This window comes from Urocitellus parryii, chromosome 12, assembly GCF_045843805.1.
Source record: "Urocitellus parryii isolate mUroPar1 chromosome 12, mUroPar1.hap1, whole genome shotgun sequence".
In the NCBI taxonomy this organism is placed as follows: Eukaryota; Metazoa; Chordata; class Mammalia; order Rodentia; family Sciuridae; genus Urocitellus; species Urocitellus parryii.
This window is the reverse complement of record NC_135542.1, coordinates 89,638,141-89,665,475: the sequence shown is the minus strand read 5'-3', so window position 1 is coordinate 89,665,475 and position 27,335 is coordinate 89,638,141. Positions and strand designations below refer to the sequence as shown.

The window sequence follows — 27,335 nt, the reverse complement described above, 5'->3', positions numbered from 1 at the left end:
ATAAGACATCACAGAAGAGCAGGTCATTTCCAAGGATGCCTCAGGCATCCTGAATTTTGGGATGCTCGTCACCAGTTTCTTAAGTTTAGGGATCTTTCCCAGCCTTCTGCGCGGGCTGTCATGTCTGTCGGGCTATCTCCCTAAGGACTCTTTTCCCTTCCTGTCTGCAGCAAACCAATTTCCTCCCCAGTTTCTCTGGGGCAGAATTATTAAAAACCAAACACATAAGATACCTCTTAACAAGGACAAATACATCCCTAAGAGGAATTCTATTGTCAGCTCTTGAGGCACTACTGCAGCTTCTTTCTTTCTCTGTTCTTTTCCTTTCTCTCCTTCCTTCCTTTCCTCCTCATCCACCCCACTCCCCTTTTAGAAGAGAGATTAGTATAAGGAACTTCATGCATCCATCACTTGCACCTTCAACAATTACCAAATTTTCTTGTCAATCTTGTTTTCACCTAAGATAATTCATCTTTGTTACTTCTCTCTTGGGGGCTTTTAAAATAAAAATTCAGGGCTGGGGATGTAGCTCAGTGGTAGAACTGCTGCTTAGCATGCCCAAGGGCCTGGGTTAGGTCCCCAGCAGCAGCACCACGATCACAGCAAAAACTCATTTAAAATAAAAATCCAGTAGGACATGGGCTTTCCTTTGTGGTCTTTCCCAGTGCTGAAGTCTAGGAAGACAGAGTTTAGGGAGCCCCCATCGCCCGTAGGGGTCTGAAGGTGGGCGCGGAAGTGGTGCGTTCGGGTATTGCGGGCAGCGGGGGAACGACGGAGAGGGAGATGGCGGGAGGGAGATGGCGAATGGGGAAAGGTGGCCAACCACGGGCACGTAGGACAGGGGTAACTGGACCGAGCAGCTGCGCCAGGCTCCGTCCGGGCTAGAGCGCAGTGTCGGACACCGTGTCCTGCGGCGCCCCCTCGCGGGAGTAGAACTCGTCGATCACGTTCTGCGGGATGCGCTTCAGCATCTCCTTGGGGAAGATGCGCAGCAGTTTCCAGCCCAGGTCTAGCGACTCGAACACCGATCGGTTCTCGTAGGGTCCTGGGGACCGAGCAGGAGCGTGAGGGCTGTGTGTATGGGGCGGAAGGAGGGTGGAGAGGTTCTGTTTCCGCGCCCGCCACGCGCCTCACCCTGGTTGATGAAGTTCTTCTCGAACTTCTGCAGGAATTCCAGGTACAGCAGGTCCTCGGAGGTGAGCGCCTCCTCCCCCACCACCGCCTTCATGGCCTGCACGTCCTTCCCGATGGCGTAGCAGGCGTACTGGAAGAGGAAGCAGAGGCGGTGGCGGCTTCGCCCACTTCCCACCAAAGCCCGATGGCCCCAAACCTGGCTGCCCTTGGGATTCCCCTTTTTTGCGAAGGAATTTTACCAGGGGAAAAGCCTGTCGGTCCAGATAGAGCTCAAACGTCCAGTTTCTGAAACTAGATTACCCAACAGCCCCTGGCCCTCTCCTTCTTACCAACTGGTTGGAGACATCCCCGTGGTCCTTTCTCGTCATGCCCTCCCCGATGGCGGACTTCATCAGTCGCGACAGGGAAGGGAGCACGTTGATGGGGGGATAGATCTGGGGGAGCAGAGGAGGCGAGTGGCAGACAGCAGGGCCCACCCCACCCAAGCTGCTTGTCTCACCCCCCACCCCCGTTCAGGAGACGCGTCCTCATTCATCCACAGAGAAGTCAGCGGTCACACCCTGACCCTCTTATCTCGCATATATTGTAGGGCAGGTGACTACACACGTGGTTTTAGACAGGACGGTGAGGGAGGAAGATGATGTGACCTTAAGTTCATAAAAAAGCCCATTATTCACATTCTATTTGTATCAGACACCTGGTGTTTTTACTCAGCAAAGCAAGTAACTGGAAAGGGGAAAACAATTGGTATTTATTTAGTGTCTACTATCTGCCAGATACTTCTCATATGCTGACTTGTTTTATGCTTCTCAATGCATCAGTGTAATAAGTATTATTATTCCCATATCACAGAAGAGAAGACCTGGGGCTGGGGACAGTGGTAGGACACTTACCTAGCATGCAGGAACCCCTGGGTTCAATCCCAGGTGAAGCCATGTTCAGGGTTTCCAGCTTTTCCCTGCCCTCCCCACTCTTGCCCAGTACACTCAGACTCTGAAGGGATTATTTTCTCAAGTTCCCACAGGCCAGGTGGGCTGGATTCTACCCAGGCTGTGGCCCACACAGGCCTCCCTGGGTGCATGTCTCCTGATTGGGTCAGCTTTGCTCATGCAGAGGAGGTAGTGGACATCTGTTCTTCCAGGTCTTTTGGAGTGAGAGCCAAAGTGGGGAGGGAGGCAGCAAGTACCTGTCTATTATGCAGCTGTCTGTCCACATAGATCTGTCCTTCTGTGATGAAGCCTGTCAGGTCTGGGATAGGGTGGGTGATATCTACAAGAAAATGCGCTGGTCTCAGTGTGGATGAGGGTGTGGTCTCCACCCACTCAGGGATCACCCAGGTTCTATTTCCCTTATGAAAGGATAGCATTGGCCCTGGTGGAGGAGCAGAGTTACTGCACATCTGTGCAAAGCAGCATGGGATTTGTAAGAGTCCAGGTGGGAAAGGGAGGAAGGGGGACTCTGGGTGCTTGAGGAGGCTACCATCATTGGGCATGGTGAGGATGGGGATCTGTGTGATGGATCCACCCCGGCCCTCCACACGGCCTGCTCGCTCATAAATGGTGGCCAGGTCTGTGTACATGTATCCAGGGAAACCTCTGCGCCCAGGCACTTCCTCTCTGGCAGCTGAGACCTGCAAGATCCATGGGTGTCGGGATAAGAAAGGAGGCAAGAGGCTGAAAAAAGGAAGATGGGTAGAAGCTTCAGTGACTTTGTGAGGAATGGAATGGAAGGTGGGAGAGAAAAGGCCAGGCTGCAGTTGAGCCCTGGGGCGCACAATGAGGACAGCAGGCCCGGGTTGACGAGTTCCCTTCTTACTTTTAGGATGATCCCTTGATTCCAAGAGGTCAAGCCTAGGGCAAGGCAGGGATGATTCTGAGACCCCTTAATGGTCAGCTTACCTCTCTCAAGGCCTCCGCGTAGGAACTCATGTCAGTCAGTATGACCAGCACATGCTTCTCACACTGGTAGGCGAGGAACTCAGCAGTGGTCAGTGCCAGACGTGGGGTGATAATCCGCTCAATCCTGGAGGCAGGCATGGTTGGTATTTAGAGAGCCTGAAGGCTCAGGCCTGTGCCCCACATACCCCAGGGCTGAGTACAAGGTACAGTGGGAAGCTGGCTTATGTACAGTAACCGGGGCATGGATAAGATGAGCCCCTACCCCAGCCCCCAGGTCAGGTCCATATTCCTGGGAGCAAGCACTTGCCACCAAGTCCTCACCCCTTCACCTGCTATCCACGGGAGGGGAGGAGACGGAGGCGGAGACCAGGAGGGTGGGTAGGTAGGAGATTCCAAGCAGGGGTGAGTGTTGGGTGAGGAAGACAGCAGACTTGTCTGCTGTGGTCTGAAGGTGAAGGGCTCTGGGGTATCTCCCGTGGGTGGGGTGGGGGCACAAGTGCCTGCTCTAGCTCCTTCTCACCCCAGGGCACCTGCTTTGTGTCTTAGATAGAGCGCTTGCTTTGTGTCCTCAGGATTGTCACTTTACTCATTGTGCCTCTCCTGTCCCTGAGCACACTAGTGTGCGTGGTCCACACACTGGCTACCCTTTCTACTTGGAGCACTTCTCAGTACCCTTATACTGGGTACCTCTTGGTAATATCATCACAACTTTTTGTTCCTTAGTTTGGGGACCCCCCCCCTCAACACCCAGGATATCTTATGAGAATTTTTTTTCATCCACTTGATCCCATATTTTAAGTCTTATTTTCTAAACCTTCAAAATAGCAATCCCCCCCCCCAAAAAAAGAGAGACAATTTCTTTAGTGGTGACTGTGGAAGTGACTCAAGGGTGAAGGGCCCTGACTTAGGATAGTGGCTGGTTGCAGCTTGTGGGAAGAGCAGAGGGACTGCAGGTGGCAGGTGGGGTCCTAGCTGGCTCCCAGGGACTCTTGGTGGGCTATCCCTAGCTCTTCCCAGGCCTCAGTTTCTCCAACTGCGCCTCCAGGGGTTATTTTCCTAGCTCGGTCCCATGGCTGTGTTCTGGAATGCCCTGAGCCCTGCTGGTATCCTGAGTCTTGGAAGGAAACAGGGTCTTCTCCCTGGACCTGGGGAGGGCTCACGTGGGGTCGTTGGCCAAGTTCAGGAAGAGGCAGACGTTCCCCATGCTTCCATTCTGCTCAAAGTCGGACTTGAAGAACCTGGCTGTCTCCATGTTCACCTGGACATAGAGCAGGGAGGGCTGTAGCCTGAGAGCAGCGCCTGGCCCCTCCTTTCTGAGGAAAGCCTGTGAACTGACTGGTTAACAGTTGCTGGGGGTAAAGGTGCCATAGTCACAGGGGTGGCCCTGGGGCTTGAGAAGAATTTCAGACTTCTTCAGGAGCTCAGTGCCATCCTGCCCCTCTCTTGGCCAGCTGCCCTGCCCAACTCCCTTTCCTCCCCTTGGGCCCCCTGAGGGCTCCCTGGCATCCCCTTCCGGAGCTGTCTTGTCTCCCTGAGTTCCCTGGCTTCCTTCTCCAAGCCACTCTGGGCCATCTTAGAGCTGCTGTGGCCTTCAGAATGCCTGAAGGGACACACTGCCCTGGTCACTGAGCCCACCTTCACCCCTTGAGTCACACTCTTGCCTTTCCCACTAGACTGGCCCAGACTCTGACAGCTTCTCAAGAAGAGGGACTGTGCCTCCCCCAGAAGATTAGGCTGTCTCAGAGACCAAGGGATCCAGGGCTGCCTGTTCACAGCTTCTAACTGACAGATCTGCCCCACCTCTCTTACCCCCATGGCTGCAAAGACGATGGCGAAGTTGTCATCATCATAATCCAGCACTGCCTTGGATTTCTTCACCAGCCCAGCCTGGCGGCAGATCTGGGCAGCAATCTGAGGCAGAATGGGTTGGGAGGGGAGGGAGGCTGTCAGGCCAGAGCCCAGCACCTGCCCCCTGGGCACCATTAAGGAGGGTGGATGGAGAGATTTTTCAATCTGTCCTCCCATCAGGGCCTTTGCTAGCATGTCCAAGCCCAGAGAGGTGAAGGTTCTGCCCTGGGTCCCACAGCTTTCTTGGGGAGGGGGGCTATTCTGTGACTACTAGAGAACTGAGAGAGCCTGTGGTGAGGAGCAGGACAGACTGAGTAATGAACAGTTCCAAAGAGCAACAGCCCTAGCATGGTTTGAACCACTTGTCTGAAGGAAGTTGGGCCTTACAGAGCCCCTAGATCCCCCCTCAGCCTGCTGGAATTATATGGGCACAGAGTTGCCCCAGGCCTTCAGTATGTGGGGCTATTGGGTCCTAACTCTCAAACCAGGGTGTGTGTGTGTGTGTGTGTGTGTGTGTGTGTGCGTGCACGCAAGAGAGAGGGCATTTATGTTGTCTGATCACCAGATCATTTTGAGGGTAAACTGAGGCACATTCAGGAATTCAGGAAGGGTGGGGGGAAATGTCTAGAAACCTTGTCACACCAACTACTCTGGGAGAACTGGCTGTTGATACCTGGTGGTGGCAGTGAAGTAGGTGTGATCTGGGAAAGACTAGTACTAGGACAAGCAGGCGGAGGCTGGGAGCTCAGCCGGGCAGGGCTTTCCACCCTGGGAGCTCCAAGTGGGCTCTTTCAAACAGTGAGGGCCGCTCTGACTCAGGGCAGCCTTGAAGACCTGCTTGGGGCCCACTGGTCTTCAAGGCTGCTGCTGCTACCTCTGCAGGCCTCACCTCATTGTGGGGGAGCCCGGCTGCGGAGAAGATGGGGATCTTCTGACCACGGGCAATGCTGTTCATGACGTCAATGGGAGAAATGCCCGTCTGAATCATCTCCTCAGGGTAGATGCGGTCATGGGGGTTGATGGGCTGGCCTGGGAGGGAACAGGGTTTTCAGCTTTTGCCCTCCCCACTCATGCCCAGACTCTAGAGCAGTGTAGTTTGACAGCGCTCTCTGTGAAGACAGAACTGTGCCCTGGCTGCGCGGCTCAGTGTGTCCGCAGCCACGTGTGGCTATTGCATACATGAAATATGGTTTGGTTCAGGTTTAAACAGCCACAGGCCCAGTGCTACCTTGGACAGCACTGCCCTGGTGCATTAGAAGCAGGTGGTAGGAACTCAGCCTGAGGACCCCTTGGCCTCACCACCTATGGCTCTTGTGCAGGAACCTGAGGGCAATCTGAGACCCCTGTGGGAGCAGATGTGCGTTCTGTGCTCTGCCACTGGCTTGCTGTGTGGCCTCAGACAAGCTACCATCCTCCGTGGGCCTCCATGACTCCTTCAGTAAACTGATGGGTTAGGGTTGCAGGAGTTGGGAAAAGCCTCCATGTCACTATGTGACAGCCTTGGAGGGCTGGAACTGCTGCAGCGGCCCCAGATCTGGGGACTGGGGACAGGGAACTGAGGGCAGAAAAGGGATGGTCTGGGGGCATGTGGAACACCATGCAATGATGATGGCACTTCAATTTTTTTTTTTTTTTTTTTTTTTTGGTACCAGGGATTGAACCCAGGGATGCTTAACCACTGAGCCACAGGGTCTCACTGAATTCTGTTGAGAGCCACAGCCAAAGGGGCCCCAGAAAACTTCCAGCTGCCAGCAAACTCCCAGCTGCCGGCTGATGATTGGCTCACAGTGGCCCCAGCAACATCTAGCTGATTGGCTTCTCTGCGGCGATGTTCATTGGGCTGTTTCCCTGCCCTTCAAGCTGCCAGCTGATGATTGGCTCACAGTGACCCCAGCAACATCTAGCTGATTGGCTCCTCTGCAGTCATGTTCATTGGGCTGTTTCCCTGCCCTTCAGACTACGGAACTGCTCATTGGGGGACTTCTTTGGCTCCGCCCACGCGACCCAGCCAATCGGCCTCAAGAGCAGGAGGATTGTGGGAGGTGGTGTGGTTTGTGTGGGAAGAGGCTTCTGGAAGCCGGTGGTGGCAGTTGGGCTCTGAGGGTTTTCCTGAGGAGCTGTTTTGTTTGGCGTTTGTAGTTTTAAAAATAAAGTTTGTTTCTTTTGATAAGTGGCTCCTGAATTGTGCCCAGTCAGACTGCGGCAAATTCCTTAGAGCCTCACCAAATTGCTGAGGTGGTCTCTGAACTTGTGATCCTCCTGCCTCAGCCTCCGAGTTGCAGGGATTACAGGTGTGCACCACTGTTTTATAGGGGCTGGGCACAGAGTGCTGAGGGCAGCATTCAGATTTGGTGGTTGATTTGGGGACGAGAGGCCTTTGATGCTCTCACATCACACCTAATCTGCCTGGCCCTGGGAAAGTGCCGGTCAGTGGTTCTGGCCTGTGTCCAGAAAGAACTTCCAGGACAAGGTGACAGAAATGATGGCTGGAAGTGGGAAGATGTCAGGAACTGGGTCCTAAAAGATATCCAAAGCCTCCACTCACTCACTCACCATTGATGTCCAGAAAGTCCTCCGCCATGACCACTGGCCCTTTGTCAATGGGCTTGCCTGAGCCGTTGAAAACCCGACCTGAGAGTAGGCAAGTGGTGGAGGAGGATGTTGCGGCCAGCCTCAGCTCTCAGCCTCACACCACCCCTCTCCTATCTTCCACCTCCACTGCCCACAGCCCCCTCCCCGTCAGCTCTCATTTATCCCAGAAAGCAAGCACAATGACTCTAGTTGAGGGGCTTCCAGGGCTGGATAAGGGGAAAACCAAGCCAGGTGTGGCAGATCTTGAGAGAGCGTTAGAGGATATGCAGGGCTTGGCAGTCTCTTTCAGCCGGACCTCAAGCAGGGTCCTGCTTTCCTCATTATTGAACATTTGCTGTATGTGGGCTCTGAGACGAGGTCAGAACAGAGAAAATACAACCTCTAGCCTCCAAGAGCTCATGGGAAGGCAGATATGTGTACAGGCAATGACAAAGCCAGGCACTATGGGTTTGGTCGGAGAAGCTGGGTTGGGAGGGTAGAGGGGCACCCACCCCTGCCCCACCCCCATCCCTCACCCAGCATGTCCTCTGACACTGGAGTCCGCAGGATGTCCCCTGTGAACTCGCAGGTGGTCTTCTGGGAATCGATCCCGGAGGTCCCTTCAAACACCTATGGGACAAAAGGTATTTACTCTAACCATGAGAGACTGGGGCTTCCCACTTTAGACCCTCCTAGAATGCTCTGCTGTGGTCAGGGTGTTCTCAGGCAAGTAGACCATTGCCTGCTTCACAGCTGGTCAGATAGTGTGAGAACTTTGTCAGTTCATTCATTGACTCCCTGAGCCCACTTACCTGTACAATGGCCTTGGTCCCAGCCACTTCAAGCACTTGGCCACTCCTCTGAGTCCCATCGGGGAGGGTGAAGTTGACTATCTCAGCATACTGGGCGAACTGGCAGGGGAGGAGAGCAGCCCAGAGCAACAGTGAGACAAGGGCAAAGTCCATGCTACCTCCCCCATCCCTCCTTGGTCCAGTCACAAGCTGCTGTCTGCACGATTATGGCCAGACACTCATGGAAATGAACTTGAGGGACTGGGAAGTGGACATCTGGATTCTCTCTGGGAGGGAGTATACCTGATGGTTAGGAGAAGGGAATCAGGAGTCAGAAGACCAGGTTAGAATCGAAACTCTGAAGCTTAATAGCTTTGTGACCTTCTGGAAGTTACCTAATTAAGTAACTCATTAAGTGAGCCTTGGTTTTTCTTATCAATGAGGGTGATGATAGTAATACTTCACAGGACTGCTGTGGGCAGGAAATGAGGCAATATTCTGCAAATTTGTTACTTTGGCACCTTTAAACGCTCAATAAAATGGAGTGTGGCGGGGCTTGGGTTGTGGCTCAGTGGTAATGCACTTGCCTAGCATGCGTGACGCACTGGGTTCGATTCTCAGCATCACATACAAATAAATAAAATAAAGGTCCATCAACAATTAAAAAATATAAAATAAAATAAAATGGAGTAGCTATTGTGGCCACCCATGGCTGGAAGGCAGTGTTTCTGCCTCCATAGACTAATGGGAAACAATGGCAAGGTGCTTCCCTGTGTTCAGGCACCAGAAAAGACCCTGTTTCCAGGACCTACCTGGGGCCATCTTTTCCTAGCAGTGATTATGATTTACGTGTATGAATCAGGACTTCAGGAATTTAAAAAAATCATGCTAATTTCCATAATATCTAAAGTAGAACACACAGTGAAAATAATTTGATCAAAGGAGAAAATATACAAATGGACAATAAATACATGATACTCAACAGCTTTAGTCATTAGGGAGATGAAAAACCAAAACCACAGTGAGGTACTACTTCATACCCACCATGATGGCTAAAATCAAAAAGGCTGATAATAAATGTTATGACTCCAGATTCCCTTCTCCTAACCATCAGATAACAAGTTATGATTTCTTCACATCTTCAAAAGGTTCAACACAGGGCTGGGATTATAGCTCAGTCGGAGAGTGCTTGCCAGCATGAGCAAGGACCTGGGTTTGATCCCCAGCACCACACACACACACACAAAAAAAAAACAAAAACAAAAACAAAAAAAACCTTAAACATAGATAGAATTATCATGTGGCCTCAGTAATTTCACTCCTATGTATATACAGGATAAATGAAAACATACGTCCAAATAAAAACTTGTAGATGAATGTTCATAGAGGTTTTACTCAGAGCTGGGTGTAGTGGCACATACCTATAATCCTAGAGGCTCAGGAGGATAAGATAGAAGGATTGTGGGTTCAAAGCCAACCTCAGCAATTCAGCAAGACACTAAGCAACTCAATGAAACCCTGTCTCTAAATAAATTTTTTTTTCAATAAGGGCTGGGGATGTGGCTAAGTGGTTAAACGTCCCCTGGGTTCAATCCCTGGTATGGGGGAGGGGGAGAGTAGTTTTATTCATATTCATAAAAAAGTGGAAACAATCCAAATATCCATCAGTTAATGAACCAGACAAACAAAATATGATACATTAAAAGACCTAAACTCGCTTTAAAAGAGTGAAGTTTATTGTATGTAAATGAAAACTCAATTTTTAAAACTCCATTGGGCTGTCTCTCAGGGATACAGCAGCAGATGGGCAGTTAGAGATCTGCCCTCGGGAGTCCCCAAGCTCTGCTGTCTCTGTATATGCTGGGGACCACAGGGTTCCAGGCTTTCCCATGTCTAGGGAGGGTCAGGAGCTTGGCCAGGGAAGCTGGCTGGAGGAGTACACCCTCCACATTCACACAGGGGTCCGAGAACCAAAAGAGCCAAGTCCTGTATCTGCACCTCCAGCCCAGAGGAGGACATGGAGTGAGCGCTGTGTCCCAGGAACCCCCACCTCACCTCCCATGTGGCTGATTTAATTCAGGAAGTGAACCATAACCTTAATCCAAGAAAAGCAATGGTAGAAAGATAATACCCCCACACCATTTGCTAATATTCTGTGAAATTAAAGTGCTTTTCTAAATTACTCCTTGCAAAATCAAAACCAAAGTGACAGATTACCTAAAAAAGAATGGAAAGGATATCATCATGCCGTGATCTATAAACTACATGAAGCTGAACCATGTTCTCTGACCCTGATCAATGTAAGTTAGAAATTGGTAACAAAAAATAGAAAAACCTTATCTGTTTGAAAATAAAAACATTTTAAGTATAGAGGATCTGATCGGAATTAGAGAATCTTTGGTAATGCACAATAATGAAAATTATGGGGCTGGGGCTGGGGCTGGGGCTGGGGCTCAGCGGTAGAGCACCTGTTTTGGCACATGTGAGGAACAGCACCACATAAAAATAAATAAATAAAGATATTATGTCCGGGGCTGGGGATGTGGCTCAAGCGGTAGCTCGCTCGCCTGGCATGCGTGCAGCCCGGGTTCGATCCTCAGCACCACATACAAACGAAGATGTTATGTCCGCCGAAAACTAAAAAATAAATATTAAAAATTCTCTCTCTCTCTTTCAAAAAAGATATTATGTCCATCTACAACTAAAATATATATATAAAAAAGAAAATTATGCTTCAGCATACGTGTGAGGCATTTGAAATTTTAAGGGTTTTTATTAGAAAAGAAACAAGGTTGAAGAAACCTAAAATAGGTAACGTGAGCCAGTGGTGGCACACATCTGTAAATCCAGTGAATAGGGAAGCTGAGGCAGGAGGAGCTTAAGTTCAAGACTAGCCTCAGGAATTTCGTGAGACTCTATCAAAACAAAAAATAAAAAAGGCTGGAGATGTGATTCAGTGCCCCTGGCTTCAATCCCCAGTACCAAAAAGCAAACAAACAACAACAAAAAACAGCATTAAAACCCCATAAGAAGTAGAAGAAATAATAAAAGGGCAGAAATTATTAAAATAATAAAAATTATTAAATCATTGAAATAAATTATTAAAATAATAAAACAAACATGTAATAAGGAAGAACAGGAAAGCCAAATTGGTTCTTTGAAAAGTCTAATAAAATTGACTAATGGAGCAGGGCACGGTGACACACACCTGTAATCCCAGCGACTAGGGAGGCTGAGGCAGGAGGATAGCGAATTCAAGGGGTCAGTATCAGCAATTTAGTGAGGCCCTGTCTCAAAATAAAAAGATAAAAAGGTCTGGGAATGTGGTTCAGTGGTTAAGCTCCTCTGGGTTCAATACCCAGTAACCCCCTCCCCAAAACTGATTAAGAAGAAAAGCCACAAATAAATAATTGTTGGGATTTTAAAAAATTATAACCAGCTATGCTGATAATATGAAAGAGATAATAAAAGGAATTTTGAAAAACTTCATGTAACATATTTAAAAATTTAGATGCAATGAGTGAAGTCCCAAAAGATCACAACTCAAATCAAAGCCAAATAAAAATGAATAAAAAGCCAGGCAGGGTGGCACATGTCTATAATTGCAGGAGGCTGAGGCAAGAGAATCCCAAGTTCAAGGCTAGCCTGGACCACTTGGTTAGAGCCTGTCTCAAAACAAAATAAAAAGGGCTGGAGCTCAGTGACAGAGTACCTGGGTTCAATCCCCAGTACCACATAAAATGATCATTATGCGGTCATGCTAGGTGTGTGGTGGGGGGGATACTGGGGATTGAATCCAGTGGTGTTCTACCACTGATCTCCATCTTCAGCTCTTTTTATTTTGATACAGGATCTCACTAAGTTCCTAGGGTCTAAGATGCTGAGGCTGGCATCAAATTTGATCCTATAATTTTTTAAATATTGAATAAATAGTTTAAAGTGTTCCTATGAAAAAAGCACCTGTCTAAGATGGTTATACCAGTGAATTATAACAGAGAAAAATAACTTGAAATTTTCTAAAGCCCTTCGAAAGCCTGGAAGAAAAAGCATTGTATTCATTGTTAGAGGCAAGCATAATCTTGATACCAAAATAAAATAATTATAAGAAAATTGTAGGCAATCTCATTCATGAATATGGATGCCCAAATCTGAAACTAAATATTATCAAACCAAGCCCAGCAGTGTACAAAAAAAGACCAAATTACAAACCAAAATAATAATTTTTTTTTTTTTTAAATGAGCTGAGTATGGTGGTGCATGCCTGTAATCCCAGAGGCTCAGGAGGCTGAGGCAGGAGGATGGAGAGTTCAAAGTCAGCCTCAGCAATGGAAAGACACTAAGCAATTCACTGAGACCCTGTCTCTAAATAAAATACAAAAAAGGGCTGGGGATGTGGCTCAGTGGTTGAGTGCCCCTGAGTTCAATCCCTGGTACCTCTTCCAAAAAAACCAACAACAACAACAAAAAAAAACCAAACCAAAACAAAACAAAAAACAACAACAACAACAACAGCAAAAAAAAAAACACACACACACATACACAAACAGGTAACAAATTAGGATTATTCCAGAATTCAAGGTTAGTCTAATATTAGAAAAATCTATTAATGTAGTTCTTCTTACTAATGGATTAAAAGATGAAAAACTATGGTTATTGAGAACATTTTGGAAAAAGTTTAAAAACTGTCAAATTTTTAATAATTATAAATGAAAAGTTTAATAATTACGAACAAAAAAGAAAGAACAAAATAACTGATTGAAAACAGGGAATAAAAGGGAATTTTCTTAATCCCCAAATGAATATTGTTTGAAAACCTTATAGGAAATAGCTACTCAGTGATTTGATGGATAGAGCATTCCCACTAAAACGAGAAGCAAAACAAGAACACCTGCTGTTATCCTTCCACCCAGTACTGGGCTGGAGCAATGGCCAAGAAGAATAGAACCAAAGCAAGAACAGGAAAAAAAAAATGAGCGATGATTAGAAGGAAACAGAACTATCTAATGGGAAGCTCTGTGACATGAGAATCCAATGAAGATAGTACCAAAAGAGAATCATTGACCAATTTCTCTAATTAACATGGATGCAGAAATACTAATTAAACTATTAGTCCAATCATGCAGTGTATCAAATAAATAAACCAGCATGAACAAATTGGGTTTATTCCAAGAATGCAAGGCTAGAGCATAATTATCATTGCATTTGTCAACAATTGACAATGTAATTCATAGTAGGAATTGTCTACAAAAATTAAAAGAAAAACCCTGAAGCTAAGCATGGTAGCTCACACCTGTAATCCCAGTGACTTGGGAGGCTAAGGCAGGAGGATCACAAGTTTGAGGCCAGCTTCAACAACCTAGCAAGACCCTGTCTCAAAAAATAAAAAGGTCTGGGGATGGAGCTCAGTGATAGAGCACTTCTGAGTTCAATTCCCATTACCAAATAAGTAAATAAAGGAAAACGAATTGGGATTTTGTAAACAGGAACAGAAACTCTTTTGATACAATTCCAAGACAGCTGTTTCTTTTTTTTTTTTTTAGAATTTTTTTTTAATATTTATTTTTTAGTTCTCGGTGGACACAACATCTTTGTATGTGGTGCTGAGGATTGAACCTGGGCTGCACGCATGCCAGGCGAGCGCGCTACCGCTTGAGCCACATCTCCAGTCCCGACAGCTGTTTCTTGTATAACTTTATGTAAAACAGAAAAGAGAGGCAACGACTTGAACACTATGAAAACCAACCTCAACATCCTTATGAAATGCTGAAGCCATTTTCATTTCCAATAAAAATCATTAACATGTCACTGTTGTTACCTGGTACTTTTTTTTTTTTTTAGAAATCTTATTTTACTCAATGAAACAAAAAATTTAAATATAATAATGAACATAAATGGAGAATATTCTATTTTTTTAAGGGTAGTGGAGATAAGGGGCTATATTCTTTAAAAATGTTAAAGAAAGGCTGTGGAAATGATCCAGATTGTAGAAAGCTAAATAGACACGATGCTTAAATGCAATATATGACCCTAGGCTGGATCTCATATTAGAGGGGAAAAAATTATAGAAGACCTTATTAGGTCAGCTGATTAAAATGGATTATGGATAATAGATTAAAGTATTATATCAGCATAAATTTTTGAAGCTGATAACTATTATGGTTATATAAGAGGATAGCTTTATTCTTTGGAAATACACACATTGTATTTGGGCATAATTTACCCTCAAGAGATTCAAAAAAGCCAGGCACTGTGATGCACCTGTAAACCCAGCTACTCTGGAGACTGAGGCAGGAGAGTCTCAAGTCTGAAGCCAGCTGGGCAACTTAGTGATACCCCCCTCCATCTCAAAAAGTTAAAATTCAAGAAAAAAACTATGTACACACATATTCACAGACACACAGAGCAAATGGAATAAAATGTTAATAATTGAATATATGGATATATTCTTTTTATTTTTACATAAAACTAAAATTGTTTCAAAATAAAAGTATGCTCATGGGGCTCGGGATGTGGCTCAGTGGTAGAGCGCTTGCCTCGCTTGTGTGAAGCCCTGGCTTCAATCCTCAGCACCAAATAAAATAATTAAATTAAAAAAAAAATATATATATATATATATATATTAAGTATGCTTATGCTGGGTGCAGTGGCGCACATCTGTAATCCCAGTGGCTCAGGAGGCTGAGGCAGGAGGATGGAAAGTTCAAATCCAGCCTCACCAATAGTGAGGCACTAAGTCACTCTGTGAGACCCTAAAGATAATACAAAATAGGGCTGGGATGTGGGTCAGTGGTCGAGTGCCCCTGAGTCCAATCCCTGGCACCCTCCCTGCAAAAAAGTATGCTTATTTAAAAAGAGATAAAACTCCCTTATTTGCAGATGATATTGCAAACCTAGAAAAACCCAAGAGGCTTTGATTAAAACACACACATACACACAATTACTAGGACCCATAAGAGAACTTGGTTTCAAACACAATAAATGTATAAAAATCAATCTTTTTTTCTATTCCAATCATAACCAGTGAGAAGAGGCAGTAGAGAAAAACTTCCCATCTACACTAAAGTGAAAACACATAAAATATCTGGTAATAAATGTAAAAAATACAAAAAAAACCCCACAAAAGTTTATTGAAGAACATAATAACGACTTACTGTCATGAAGATATTAATTCTTTTAAAAGCATATAAATTAAGGCCATCCCCAGTGGATTGCTGTTTCTTTTGGAATTTAATAAAATGATCTTAAAGTTTATGCAAACATTTAAGAAGAGCCAAAAATAGTTATAGAAAAGATCAGAGATAGAGGATTTGCCTTCCAGATATTAAAACCTGCTATTTTTTTAAAAACTTGCTATAAATCTGCTGAAGACAAACAGTGAATTAATGTGAGTCAGATAATAGGCTAGAGAGTCCAGAAACAGATCTCAGGTTTTCCAGGACTATGATAGAATAAATATTTATTCACAGAAGGAAATTACATAACTGGGTATCTATTTAGAAGAACACCTCATCATAAACGCAAATACATAAACAAAATTTAAATATAAAGACAAAACACATTTTAAATTTTTACAAGAAACTTTCTTCCTGAATAATTCAAAGACAGATGAGAGGCATCTTTAATAAGAAATTCAGAAGTTGTGAGCAAATAATACAAATCTATCTATTTTTTCTTCTTTTTTGGTACCAGTGATTGAACCCTGGCAATGTTGTTCTTCCCCAAACCCACAGAGTGGGATCCCTGGAGGGGAGACCCACCCTAAGGGAATAATCCCTGTGGTAAGAGCCCCTGGTACCCAGCCGTCTTGGGTTCTCAGCCACAAGAGGGAGCCCAAGAGCAAGGGCAGCAAGAGTCTGGTAAGTGAGTTCCAAAGTTCAAGCCCGACTTCTTTTCCCTTGCACTTGGTGTAGGCCCTGTGCCTGGCCATTTCCCAGAAGTGGCCATTGGCATCCTTACTTGTCACATCATTGGTGGTGATGGTGGGTTGTTGACTTCAGGGGAAAAATTATTGGTTAGAGGACAGGTCAGAGTGGGCCCATATTCAGGCATCAGGCCCAATAAAGTCGGGGGGGGGGGTAATAAAAAATTGATAATTTTTTGTGCGGGTTTATGAGAGTGAGGGGGAGTGGGGAAGAGAAAAGTGTAGGGGATAGTTGTGAACTGTGTGTCCCTGAAGGATGAGATCAGAGAAGAGAACTTTAAATATCAAAGATCATGGCCGGACAAGGACATGCCTGATATGAGGAATATACACTGGAAACCTTTAGGAGGAGAATACCAAACCCTGTGTGGTGGGCAGAGAGTGTTTGTTAAGGAGGGCGAGGGTCTCATAACTAGTTAGAATGGAGGGTGCAGGGCTTATACTCCAAGGAACCCTATTTCCCAGCTGCATATTGAGCAAGCCTGATCCTATCAACTCTCACTGTTGACTTCTAAGAGGATTTCAGGGAGTGGGGATAATTCAGTGCGACCCATCCCCTTTGCTGGAGAGTCAACTGAGTCCTCAATCAGCAAGGGGCCATGCCCATTATTGCTGCTATGTACATGTCAAAGACTGGGAAGTTCCGAAACTAGTCTGCTAGGATTCCTGTAAGGGAGTTCTGTCCTCCAAGGCCCCTCCTGACAACAATGGCAAGGACAATGTGGGACCTCCTCTCTGGAAATGGTCTTCAGGGCTGTTGTAATCTTTTGAAAGTAGGTAGAGATATCTGGGATCAAGTTTGGTGGATCAGGTGAGTGTTTACTCCAAGTGTCAAGGAAGGATGGATTTGAACCCCAGAACAGAAGAGTTGGGAGATTCTCCAGAGCAGTGGCTCTTAAGTTGTGGTCTCCAGAGCATGAACATCATCTGGGAACTTGTTAGAAATGCGAATTCTTGGGCCCCGACACAGATCTACTGCATCAGAACTTTGTGTGGAGCCCAGAACCTGTCTATGAGCAAGCCCTGCAGGGGAGTCTAATGTATGTTCAAGTATGAGAACCGCTGCCCTCGTGAATCTCTAGAATAGCTCCAAGCAGGTGAATGTCAGATATCCAGATTCTTCCTCAATGCTCGCAGTGACTGGTTTGTGGGTTTGAGAGTGTGAATGTGTGTTAGTATGCGAGTATGTGAACTATTGAGAGTGTGAATGTGGGTGTGTGTGGGTGTGCTTTTGTGAGATCAGGGCTGGGGATGTGGATGCTTCATGATCTAGGAGGGTCAGTTTTACAATCTTCAAATCAGAGACTAAGCCTTTTCTAGTTAACAAACTCTGGGAAATCAGATGAAAATAGTGGAAACTCCCTCAAGAAAAACACGTTGGCACATGCATATATACCTTCAATTGTTTACATACAATTTTAGGTGTCTTATTTCCTGGGCTAAGAGCCTCTGATCTACTTGGATTCTTCCCTAACATGTTTTTCCATTTGTAAAGAATGGAAAACAAGAGTAATTGATTGTGTGTCGATATAGGCAGTAGGTGGCGCTGTAGAGACAGAATAGTGGAATTTTGCCCAAGTCAGGCAGTAAAAGAAAGAGGGGCTCGGCAGTGGGAGCAGTGCATAGGAGTGCCTTCCCCTTCTTCTGGACTACCGATTCTTGTCCTCCCTCTATTAGCTGAAGGCTTTCCAGGTACATGCACCATCTGGTTAGTTTGCTCTGTCAGAGTTACAGATGCATCCAGTAATCACAGAGCCATAGGTCTGGGGATCTAGCTCTGGTTTCCTAGTAGGGGGGAATTGAGAATGGACGTCCGCTAGGTGCTGAGTCTCTGTACTTTTCTGGGTCCCCTATATACCAAGAGTGTGGCAGGAGAGTGTGGGGGGATGGGGTGGGGGACAGGCTTTTTAGCATTGCTAATAGGAAGAGCTATTGCTGACTGTTCTCAGGGAGGATAATTTTTCTGATTTACTCCTCACTGTCATTATTTAATAGATGAGGGAACAGGAATTTACAGTCCTGGATAGATGGTTCTCAAACCTGGAGGGTTTGTGAGAGCAAACTTGGGACTCTACCCCAAAGACTCTGATCCTGTCAGTCTGAGGTAGAGCTCAAGAATCTGTATTTCCAACAAGTTGGTGCTAAAGCTGTGGCACCAGGATTCATAAGGAACTGGTAGAAAAGAGTAGAATTAAGCTGGGATCAAACATGAGAAGTATTAATTAACACATTTCAGAACAGCTAGAGAAGAAGAGTTTGAAGGTTCTCAATAAATTGAACAGTAATGTTTGAGGAGATGGAAGTGCTAATTATGCTTATCTGATTATTGTACATTGTGTGTATATATATATATTTAATTATAATAGTGTACCTCAAAAATAAGTACAAGAATTATATGCCAATTATTTTTTTAAAAAAGCAAAGCAAAAGTCAGTATGGTAGTGCATGTCTGTAATCCCAATGGCTGGGGAGGGTGAGGCAGGAAGATTGTAAATTCAAAGCCAGACTCAGCAACTTAGCAAAATCCTGTCTTCAAAATTTAAAAAGGGCTGGGGATGTGCCCCTGGGTTTAATCCCAGTATCAAAATAAAAATAAAAGTAAAAAATGCAAATCAAGGGTGTACACCTGTAATCCCAGCTTCTAGGAAGGCTGAGGCAGGAGAATTGCAAGTTTGGGACCAGCCTGGGCAACTTAGTGAGACCTTGTCTCAAAATAAAAATTTTTAAAAGAATTAGAGATGTGGCTCAGTGGTAGAGCACCCTTGAGTTCAATCTCCAGTACTTTAGAGAAAGAAAGGGCCGGGGGAGGAAGGAAGGAAAACAAATCAAATGTTATTTTTGTTTTCGACAACAACATCAACAAAAAAATCAGAATTATCTTTGTTTTTTAAAATTATTATTGTTATTACAGAAGTTTGGTTATAAACACTAAATTGTGCTATTGTGCTCCTGGTTATAATTTAAATAATAAAAATATTTAAAATGATAAAAACCAAAACTTACAAATAAGTCTTTCTCTTCCAAGCCCTGACCCCAGTGTATATACTCTTAACTACCTCGTCATACTTCCTCCCAGGGCATCCCTTCTACTATAGATCAAGCAGCAACATCTATCTCTAGAATCGTTATTCGAGTAATTCTGATTTGATTAATATTAAGTGGCTTGGGTTTTGACAGGTCTTTATCTAGTCATGCTAACACTCATTCATTTGTTCATCTCATTAATTTACTCACCTTTCCTTTAAACAAACAAATGCTTAACACTACTATGTTCTTGGTACAAGTGTTCTGTTGGGCTCCTGGAGTTAAGGATTAATGCATACCCAATAGGAGGGAACTGGGGGGGGAACGCAGGGAGGAGACATGTGACCAGATCATGACCCAATGCCTGGATGGGTGCTGTTCAGGACAGAAGGGGTCAAGGGTGCACTCGGGTTTCTAGTTTGTTCAGCTCGGAATGGGTAGGAAGCTGGAGGACCAGAACTGGCTAGAGCAGTGAGGACAGCAGAGTGATCTTGAATCTCTGCAGGACTCTTAAACACTCAACAGTCTCCAACAAGGCAACTCACAAGCACTGCCAGTGTCTGCCAGTTCTTAGTTTCCCAGGAGATGCAAAAGAGCTTACTTACATCTCATTTGCCTCCTGTGGGTCCCACTTCACTCCTGAACCACACGGCTGGTTCTGACACTGCAATTGTTTAAAGGACTTTGGAAGCTCCTGAGAAATGGTAGGAGGAGTTGACAGGCAAATCCTGCACTTCCCCATGGAAGTCTCATGTGGGGAGAGTCCCATCTTTGAGGAAGTGTGGCACCACTGTTCTACGGATGCAGAAATGAGTCTCAGCAGGCGGCGGCAGGGTGGGGGGTGCATCAGTGGTAGAACCAGATTTCCCAAGGCCCATGGAGCCCGGCCTCTGAGAGGTATTTGTGCTTTTTACAATCTCCACTGACAGGGCAGGGATGAAAAACTTTGGGTGCCTGGGGACACAAGTAGGGGAGTGCAGAAGTGGATGACAGGGTCATCTAGGGGAAGGGCAATTTAGAAGATATCCAGTGAGGGGAAAGGGAACCCTGAGATATGGCCGTGGGGATAGGGAAGAGGCAGAAGAACCTTACCTTGACCTGGTCCAGCACTACCAGGGGCCCATTGACGCTGCACACCGTCCTGTAGGCTGGGGGAAAGGCAGGGTGGTAAGACTCTCACCTCCAGACACTCCCTAACACATGCTTGGCCTCCAAGACACAGGACACACACACACACACACACACACACACACACACACACAGAGAGAGAGAGAGAGAGAGAGAGAGAGAGAGAGAGAGAGAGAGAGAATCCTCGCCTTTCCTTCCTCTAAACACCCCCCACCTCCTCCCCAGCCTGGGCCATCAGGGTCATTAGCTGTGACAGGGCCAGCCACCATTGCTGTAAGGGTCATGCCCCTGCCCGCAGGGCCTCCGCTGCCTCGGACACCTGCAGGAGGCTGGGGGAGGGCAGAGGCCTCAGAGTCTTCCCTGGTCCTGGGGAGGAGACCCTTATCCTCCCTGATGGGCTTCCCCTCTGGCCTCAACCCCCACCTCACCCGCTCCCTCCTCTCTGACTCACAACATTTTCCAAAGGCTTCTGGCCCCCAGCTGTGGTTGAGAAGTGCCCTCCTCTGCCCTTCACCAGGCCACATTTCCTTCTGTTCACCCCACACTGATTGAGCACTGTGGGGGGTGGGGGGGAAGAAGCTTTGTTGAGAGAAACAGAACAGAGTCCCTGCTCTCACAGGCCCTGGTGAGGCCCTGCCGGGGTGGTTCCTGGACTCCCCTGGCTCGCTGGGTGCTCAGAGGGGTAGGGGGAAGAAGAAGAGAAATGCTCCCAGACCTAGCAGCTGCAGAGGACCATGGAGGGGGAATGGGCTTAGCTTAGAAGGTGGGGTTCTGTTAGACATCAGGAAACCCTTCCCAACTCCAGTGAAAAGCTTTGGTTCTGCCAGGGGCTAGCCCAGGGACTTTGGGACAGTACTGTCCATAGCAAAGGGGTACCACGGTCCTACCCTGGGACTCTTGTGTGGCACCAATGACACAACTTGAGATGGAGAACTTGGCTTGGCAAGATGGGTGGGGTGCTGGGTGGCTCACAGGTTGCAGACCTCAGAGAAAAATGGAGCCCAGAAGAAAGGCGCAGAGTCCCAAAGCAGGTTTGAGGCAGAGCCAGGGCTGAACTCGCCCCAACCCCTTGTGCTTCCCATCAGCCCTGGGTCGCATAGCCCTCTTATAGGCATGCTCCTGGGCAAACTAGGTGGCCTCAACCCACCTAGTGCCTGAGAGAACCCAATAGCCCCTCACCTACTCCCTCCCCATTCTGGGCTTCTGAGTCAAATCCCTTATTTTTGTCTGAAAGCTCCTTTCACCAGGGTGTAGACCAGGAGACCCACCCATGGGGCAAGGCAAGGCTTGTACAGATCTTTACATAGATCCTCCAATGTCAGCACTGTTTGCAAAACTCAAGTCTCAAGGAGAGTGCGAGAAGGAAGGTTCTCTGCCCAGGCTTTGGCTGGCCCAGGGCAGCACCCTTTTGCTCCCTGTCCTCAGACCTGCCCAGAGACCCACTGCATCTGGCTGCCCTCACTTCTTCCCACGAAGGAGGGCCCACCCTCCATCCTAGGCCCTGCACCAGGCCCTGGAGACAACAAATCCTGTGGTGCAGGGCCAGTGCCCTCTCCTCTCACCGCTGCACCCCACAGTCTTTCCTTCAAACAAGCTCTGTTATCTCCCACCCTCAGCCCCAATCCTTCTCCAGCTCCTGCTCATACAGCATGGCCTCCAGTGATCCAATGGTTCTTCCCCCTTCCCTGCCTCTCAAACCTCTCTACTCTGGCTTCCAGGGCTGCCTTCTCTCTAGGCTTCTCCTAGGCCTCTAGATCCTGCATTCAAAGTGATCCAGCACATTCCATGAGAGGCTGCATGCATGCTCCTCTTCCTCACCCCCTTGTTCCGCCTCTGGGTTGCTTCTCAGATTCTTTGGACAACACACTCTTCCCTCTGGGAGACTTCACTGCTTTGCGCTTCCGACTCCCCTTTCCCTAGGTGATCTGCTTCCTTCTTCCCTAATCCCTCCCTCTCTCCAAGTATTTCTATGGCACCTATTGGATATATGAGGCCAGCTGTGGAGCCTACAATCTAAAAGAAGGGACAGAGAGAATGTAACACAATTACCAACTGCAGTAGGTGCTAAGAAGGGCAAGAACAGGAAGGGTGAGTGAGATGGGCCAGGCGGCCAATGGTCAGGGCTTTGCAGGATGGGCCTTTTGAGCTGAGCCCTCAGGTCAAATGGAGCTATCTACCCAGCCCCAGAAGTTAGGGAAAGGGCACATATGCCAGGGGTGAGCAGCTCAGACGTGAGAAAGAACCCCTTACTTGGTGATTTGGGGGAACACAGGCAGTGCAATGGCCTGCAGAGGCTTGCATCTGGGCTCAGGGACGTGTCAACTCCCAGAGAGCAGGGACATCCTCTGCAGCGCTCTCTGCTGTATCCCACCTCTCAGGAAAGCACCAGGTATATGGCAGATACTTGGGAAATATTTGTTGGATGAATTATGGTTCCATTAGCTTTTCCTCACATGTCTCAAAGGAGAACCAACATGTGACCTTCCCTACCTTCCCAGCCCCTTGAACCAAAGGAGGGTCCCATCCTGAGGGACTGTACCTTTAGCTCCAGTCTGCTTCCTGTGAAGATGGAGATGGAAGAGATTAAAAAAAAAAAAAAAAAGAGGATGCATGTGCTAAGGGGGTGGGAAGGCATAAAGAGACCCCCCCAAAGAGGAAGGGTAGGGTTCCTAGGTGGGGGCATCTCCCTCCACATTAGGAAAAAAAAATCATGATGCAGCCATCCACACACACTCTTGCTCTTGCTCGTGTGGTATTTTGATTAAATTGCCAGGGTTGTTAGGTTCGTAAAGAGTGGAACAGAGGCAGGACGTGAAAGCAGAAGGAGGAAATGAACTGGGTCAGGAGGGGATGGGCAGGGGCGTGGGGACAGGCCAGTAAGTTTATAAGTCCAGAACAAGCCAGCGCTTTGCCAGGTTTTATAGAGTAAATACTAGACCTGCCACAGGGCTGAGGGAGGGGAAGAAAACTGCAGACCTGGGGTAGGAAGACACAGGGTGGGTGGGCCTGGAGCAAGGGAGGCGTGGGGGCAGGGCAGGGCCCTGGGGCCAGAAAGCCACAGGGAATCATTTCCAATTCCACGGCCTCAGGAGACAGGTCTTTCAACTTCCTCCTTTCATTCACAGCTGGCTCCCCTACTTCACAGCCTCTGTCACATGAAATCCCCATTAACCTGGGAGGGGAGGTAGGGGACAATGGTGGCAGAGGATGTGGGATTAGAGGATCCACACTCCTCCCTAAGGGGAGGGTCCCTGGAAGGAGCCTGGGCTGCTGCTAAGTGCTTGCCTGCAGGGACCCTCTGGGAGGCCAACTTCTCAACTCTATTCTGGGAGTTAGGGTGGGAGATCATGCCAGGCCACATGGGGACAGCATGAGGTCTCCGAGTCCCCCATCTTAGCACACCAGCTTCACCTACAGGTCATCTTCCCAGGCCTCAGTAGCCACAACACCTGGCTCTAGGTGGGATTCCTAGGGAGGCTGGATGGAGACACAGCTCCCTGGAGCCTTAGAAAATCCATTTACATGCCATTTCAGTTCCACACTGGGCTGTTCACACCCTTCAAGGTCTTGCCCAAAACCACCTACTGCAGCTCACCGGGTCTCTCCTTCTGAAGACCCATAGCACTGCAGACTGGCCCCTACAGGGGCTGTGTCTCTCCTGAGACAGAATGGTGGCTGAGCGTCAGGCCTCTTGTTTGTATACACCATCGACTCTGGTTATGTCCATTGCTAGGAAGGCAAACTGAGACCCAGAAACTCAGCTGGTTTCGCCACAGTTCAGGCAGTATCTTTTAGCCCTCGGGGATTATGGCTACTACACAACCCTGGGATGTCCCCCTTGACCCTGGAGAGGGAAGGGGGCTGCAGAGTTGCCGGCAGAGGGCCGGTTCAGATGACCTGAGGGGCACTCCCTCAATGGGCCTTCCAGACTGTGCAGACACTCCCTCCAGCTGCTCTGCCCACCCTCTCCATTGTCCTAGCTGACACTTTGGGCTGCACTTTGGACTGCAGGCTGGAGGAGCGGCTCCCTACCCCCACCTCCCTACCGCCTTCCCCGTCAAAGGCCCAGCAGGGATCCTGACCGGCACACTAATTAGCGCCGGCCCAGCCACACCTGCAGCGTCCCCGGAGAGGGCTGAGGCGGGCACCCATGCGTGAGGCCAGGGTGGGGGCAAGCCTGGGGCAGCAGGTCCTGCACCTCCTCCCTGATCCCAGCTGGAAGGATTAGGGGAGGGGGGACAGAGGCTGGAAGCTGGGGGTTCTTAGAATCAGCCCAGGAACCTGTTGGTTGGGACTCTCGATGTAACTTTCTCCCCTTTCTGCCAAGGAAACTGAGGCAGGGAGGCAAAGCCAGTGGCTTGGTGCTCAAGCCCCTGGAGGGCCTGATTAGGCCCCATCCCTCCAACCAGGCTGCTAACCTTCCAAAACTTTGCCTAGACTGGCCCCCTGTGCCAGCCTAGCCTCTTCTGCCCCAGTGACCAGGTGAAGCTCCATGCCACCTCCTCCCCAGTGAAGCCAAGGCTCTTGGGGAACAAGTCGAATGCTGTGGAGCAAAGAGACCCTTCTTTCCCAAGGTGCACACTGCTGGTTTTACTCCCCATCTAGACTCTACCTGGCTCCTCCTTTCTGGCCAATTCTTTCCTGTAATCTCTGTACTGAAATCAGTTGTGAGGAGTCCATCTCCTCTGGAAAGGAAAGGGCTTCTCAAGCTGCACCTCCCAGGCCCTCTGAGTCCAGCCTCTTTCTAGGCTCGGTCTCAGGGCTGAGAGAGTGCTTAGAGTCCCAGGGTAGGAGATGAGGCTGGGGAGGCAAGCAGAGGGGTGAGCAACCCTGCCTCCAACCTGCCAGGGGTCTCCAGACTCTCTCTGGTCCTGTGCCTGTCCACATGCCGCAGGGAAGAGCACCCCCTAGACACCCAGGAGAACAGACAGGAGCAGGAGACACTGCAGGTGCAGAGGAGTGCTGGGAGTGCTGGGATGCTGCTGGGTAGGAAGGTGTGTGGATGGCTGGGGAAGGTGTCTGGGGTTGGTCCTGGGTGCATCCTGTAAGCATGCTCAGTTTGCAGCAAAGTGAAGTCAATGGCCAGAGCAGAGCCAGGAGGGCTCCCTGCACTGAACTTGCTCTGGTTTTTAACTGTGGGGTATAAACACATTTGCCTGGGTGGGAGCTACTGTTGCAGGAGGCCTATAAATATGGAGGCACTGACACCCCTAGGTCCCATCCTGGGTCAGAACCTCCAGGATGTTGATTGTAAATAAAGAACTGGTTAGGAGGAAACTGGCTTGAGGCTGCTCCTGGCTGGGCAATCCTGCCTGGAGGAGGAGTCAGGCAAGGTGACATTTATCTTCAGGACTCACAAGGGCAAGTTTCAGATGGAAAGCAGGGTTTGTGGGTCCAGACCCCACACCCTGCCCAGCATGGCAGCTCTCCTGTGCCCTCAGGTGTGGGACAGGTGATCTGCAGGGGTGGTAGGTCATCTCATGGGAAGGAGTTCCCAGCTCTGGACCCAGTGTGAACTGAATCACTGTGTGTTTCTTAGCTTTGGTGACCACAACTGTGGCCTAGGGAGAATCTACCCCCAGAAGCTCCACAGGGCAGAGTCTGTGGGGCCTCCTTAAGAAGACTGAACTCACTTAACTCTGTCATTTCTCCTTTACTGGAATTTGTTCCACCCTCAGCACCTGTCTCAGGCCTCAGCAAGAGTCTCACACCTTGGGGGCTCTGCTGGCTGCGGGGGGGGGGGGGGGGGGCAGCTTACTCTGTGCTCAGTTTTTAGTTGCCCTCTCAAGCTCCCCCCACCTCCTCCACCTCCTCCATTAGACTGGGCGGCTGCAGAGGAGGAGGAGGGAGGGAGAAGAGTTTCCTGTGTCAGATTTTCTTCCTCTCACTCACCCCACTTGCCCTGTTAGGAACCTCTGGCTAGGCTTTAACAGGGGCGGGCCAGGCTGGTTTACTCCAGTGAGCTGCACGTGCTGTCTGAGAACTGCCAGGCCTGGGAGGGTGACCTTGGAGAAGGAAATTGTGAGGGGATTTCCCTTTGGTCCTCTGGACCTTTACAGGTTCTCCTCCCCAGGTATCTGGACTTGTCCAACCCCTACAGAACCAGCACAGGAGTGAGCCACACAGGGCTGCCTCCGTGAAAGTTACAAGGGTACCCCCCAGGGTACCCGTTTACAAGCTCCTACACCTGACACTCACCCTTACCCCTGTGTACACACATTAAAAACTGCCACACTCAGATACGTGACATTGTGTGTTCAAGGGGACAGCACAGGACATGTCACGTATCTGAGTGTGGCAGACATACCTACCCGCACCCTAACAAGCACACTTGCATACATTCACACTCACACTTTTCCTCCCCTCCAAGAGAAAGTGGGTGCACACCCCGCCAGGCCCACATCTCTCATAGAAGGCACATACAACACGCAGCCCTTGACTCACGGGACACAGGGACACTATCACCTCATATTGAGAACACTCACATACATGGACACACATGTCAGCCCCACTACACTTCATCATACACTTCCTCCTGCTGAGGGTTCTGGGGCACACTCCTTACATAGGAGTGTGCGCATGCGCACAGACAGGCGCGCACTCTCTCGGGGCATTTGGAGCTCTCTCTCTGGGCTTAGGGTCTTAGGCAGGATCAATGATGACAACTAACCCCTCCCCCCAGTCCTCTCCTCTGGGTCAGCCTGGGCTGGGTCCTCCATCCCTCCTCCACCTGCAGAGGTGACTCCGTGCAGGCTGCCCCCACAGTGCGGTTCCCACTGAACCGAGGGCCTCTTGCTATCCCCCGGTATCAGTCCTCTTCTTTTTCTGAGGCAAGAAGACTTTATCTGCTGGAGTCTCAGCAGCTCCCCACCCCAGCCTCACCCGCTAGGGCTCATACTCACTGACTCGGGGGTGGGTGACGTAGTTTCGGGTGACCGCCTGGATATGTTCCCTGGCTGTGCCCAGGTCGCAGTCACTGTTGGGGAGCCCGCCGGACCTGCTGTCTACTTTCATAGCCAT

General features: G+C 48.5%; 1 protein-coding gene across 1 annotated transcript; it reads right to left on the bottom strand.

Moving 5' to 3' along the window:
* Positions 1-881: 881 nt before the first annotated feature.
* Positions 882-27,335, bottom strand: Atp6v1b1 (ATPase H+ transporting V1 subunit B1). The gene is made up of 14 exons (XM_026405136.2): positions 27,218-27,335; positions 20,280-20,335; positions 8,264-8,362; positions 7,988-8,081; positions 7,434-7,511; positions 5,770-5,909; positions 4,842-4,943; positions 4,193-4,290; positions 3,033-3,156; positions 2,614-2,764; positions 2,321-2,403; positions 1,464-1,568; positions 1,135-1,264; positions 882-1,045 (listed from the first exon to the last, which is right to left on the bottom strand). Exons 1-14 carry the CDS (start codon positions 27,333-27,335, stop codon positions 882-884), a joined length of 1,542 nt encoding a protein of 513 aa, XP_026260921.1.

Excerpts from the sequence above, each read along its gene's own strand:
- Atp6v1b1 (XM_026405136.2), bottom strand. The coding sequence starts at position 27,335 with ATGGCTATGAAAGTAGACAGCAGGTCCGGCGGGCTCCCCAACAGTGAC. Across the intron at positions 4,291-4,841 it reads TCGTCTTTGCAGCCATGGGG|GTGAACATGGAGACAGCCAG; the intron begins GTAAGAGAGGTG and ends CTCTATGTCCAG. Across the intron at positions 2,765-3,032 it reads ACGCGGAGGCCTTGAGAGAG|GTCTCAGCTGCCAGAGAGGA; the intron begins GTAAGCTGACCA and ends TGGATCTTGCAG.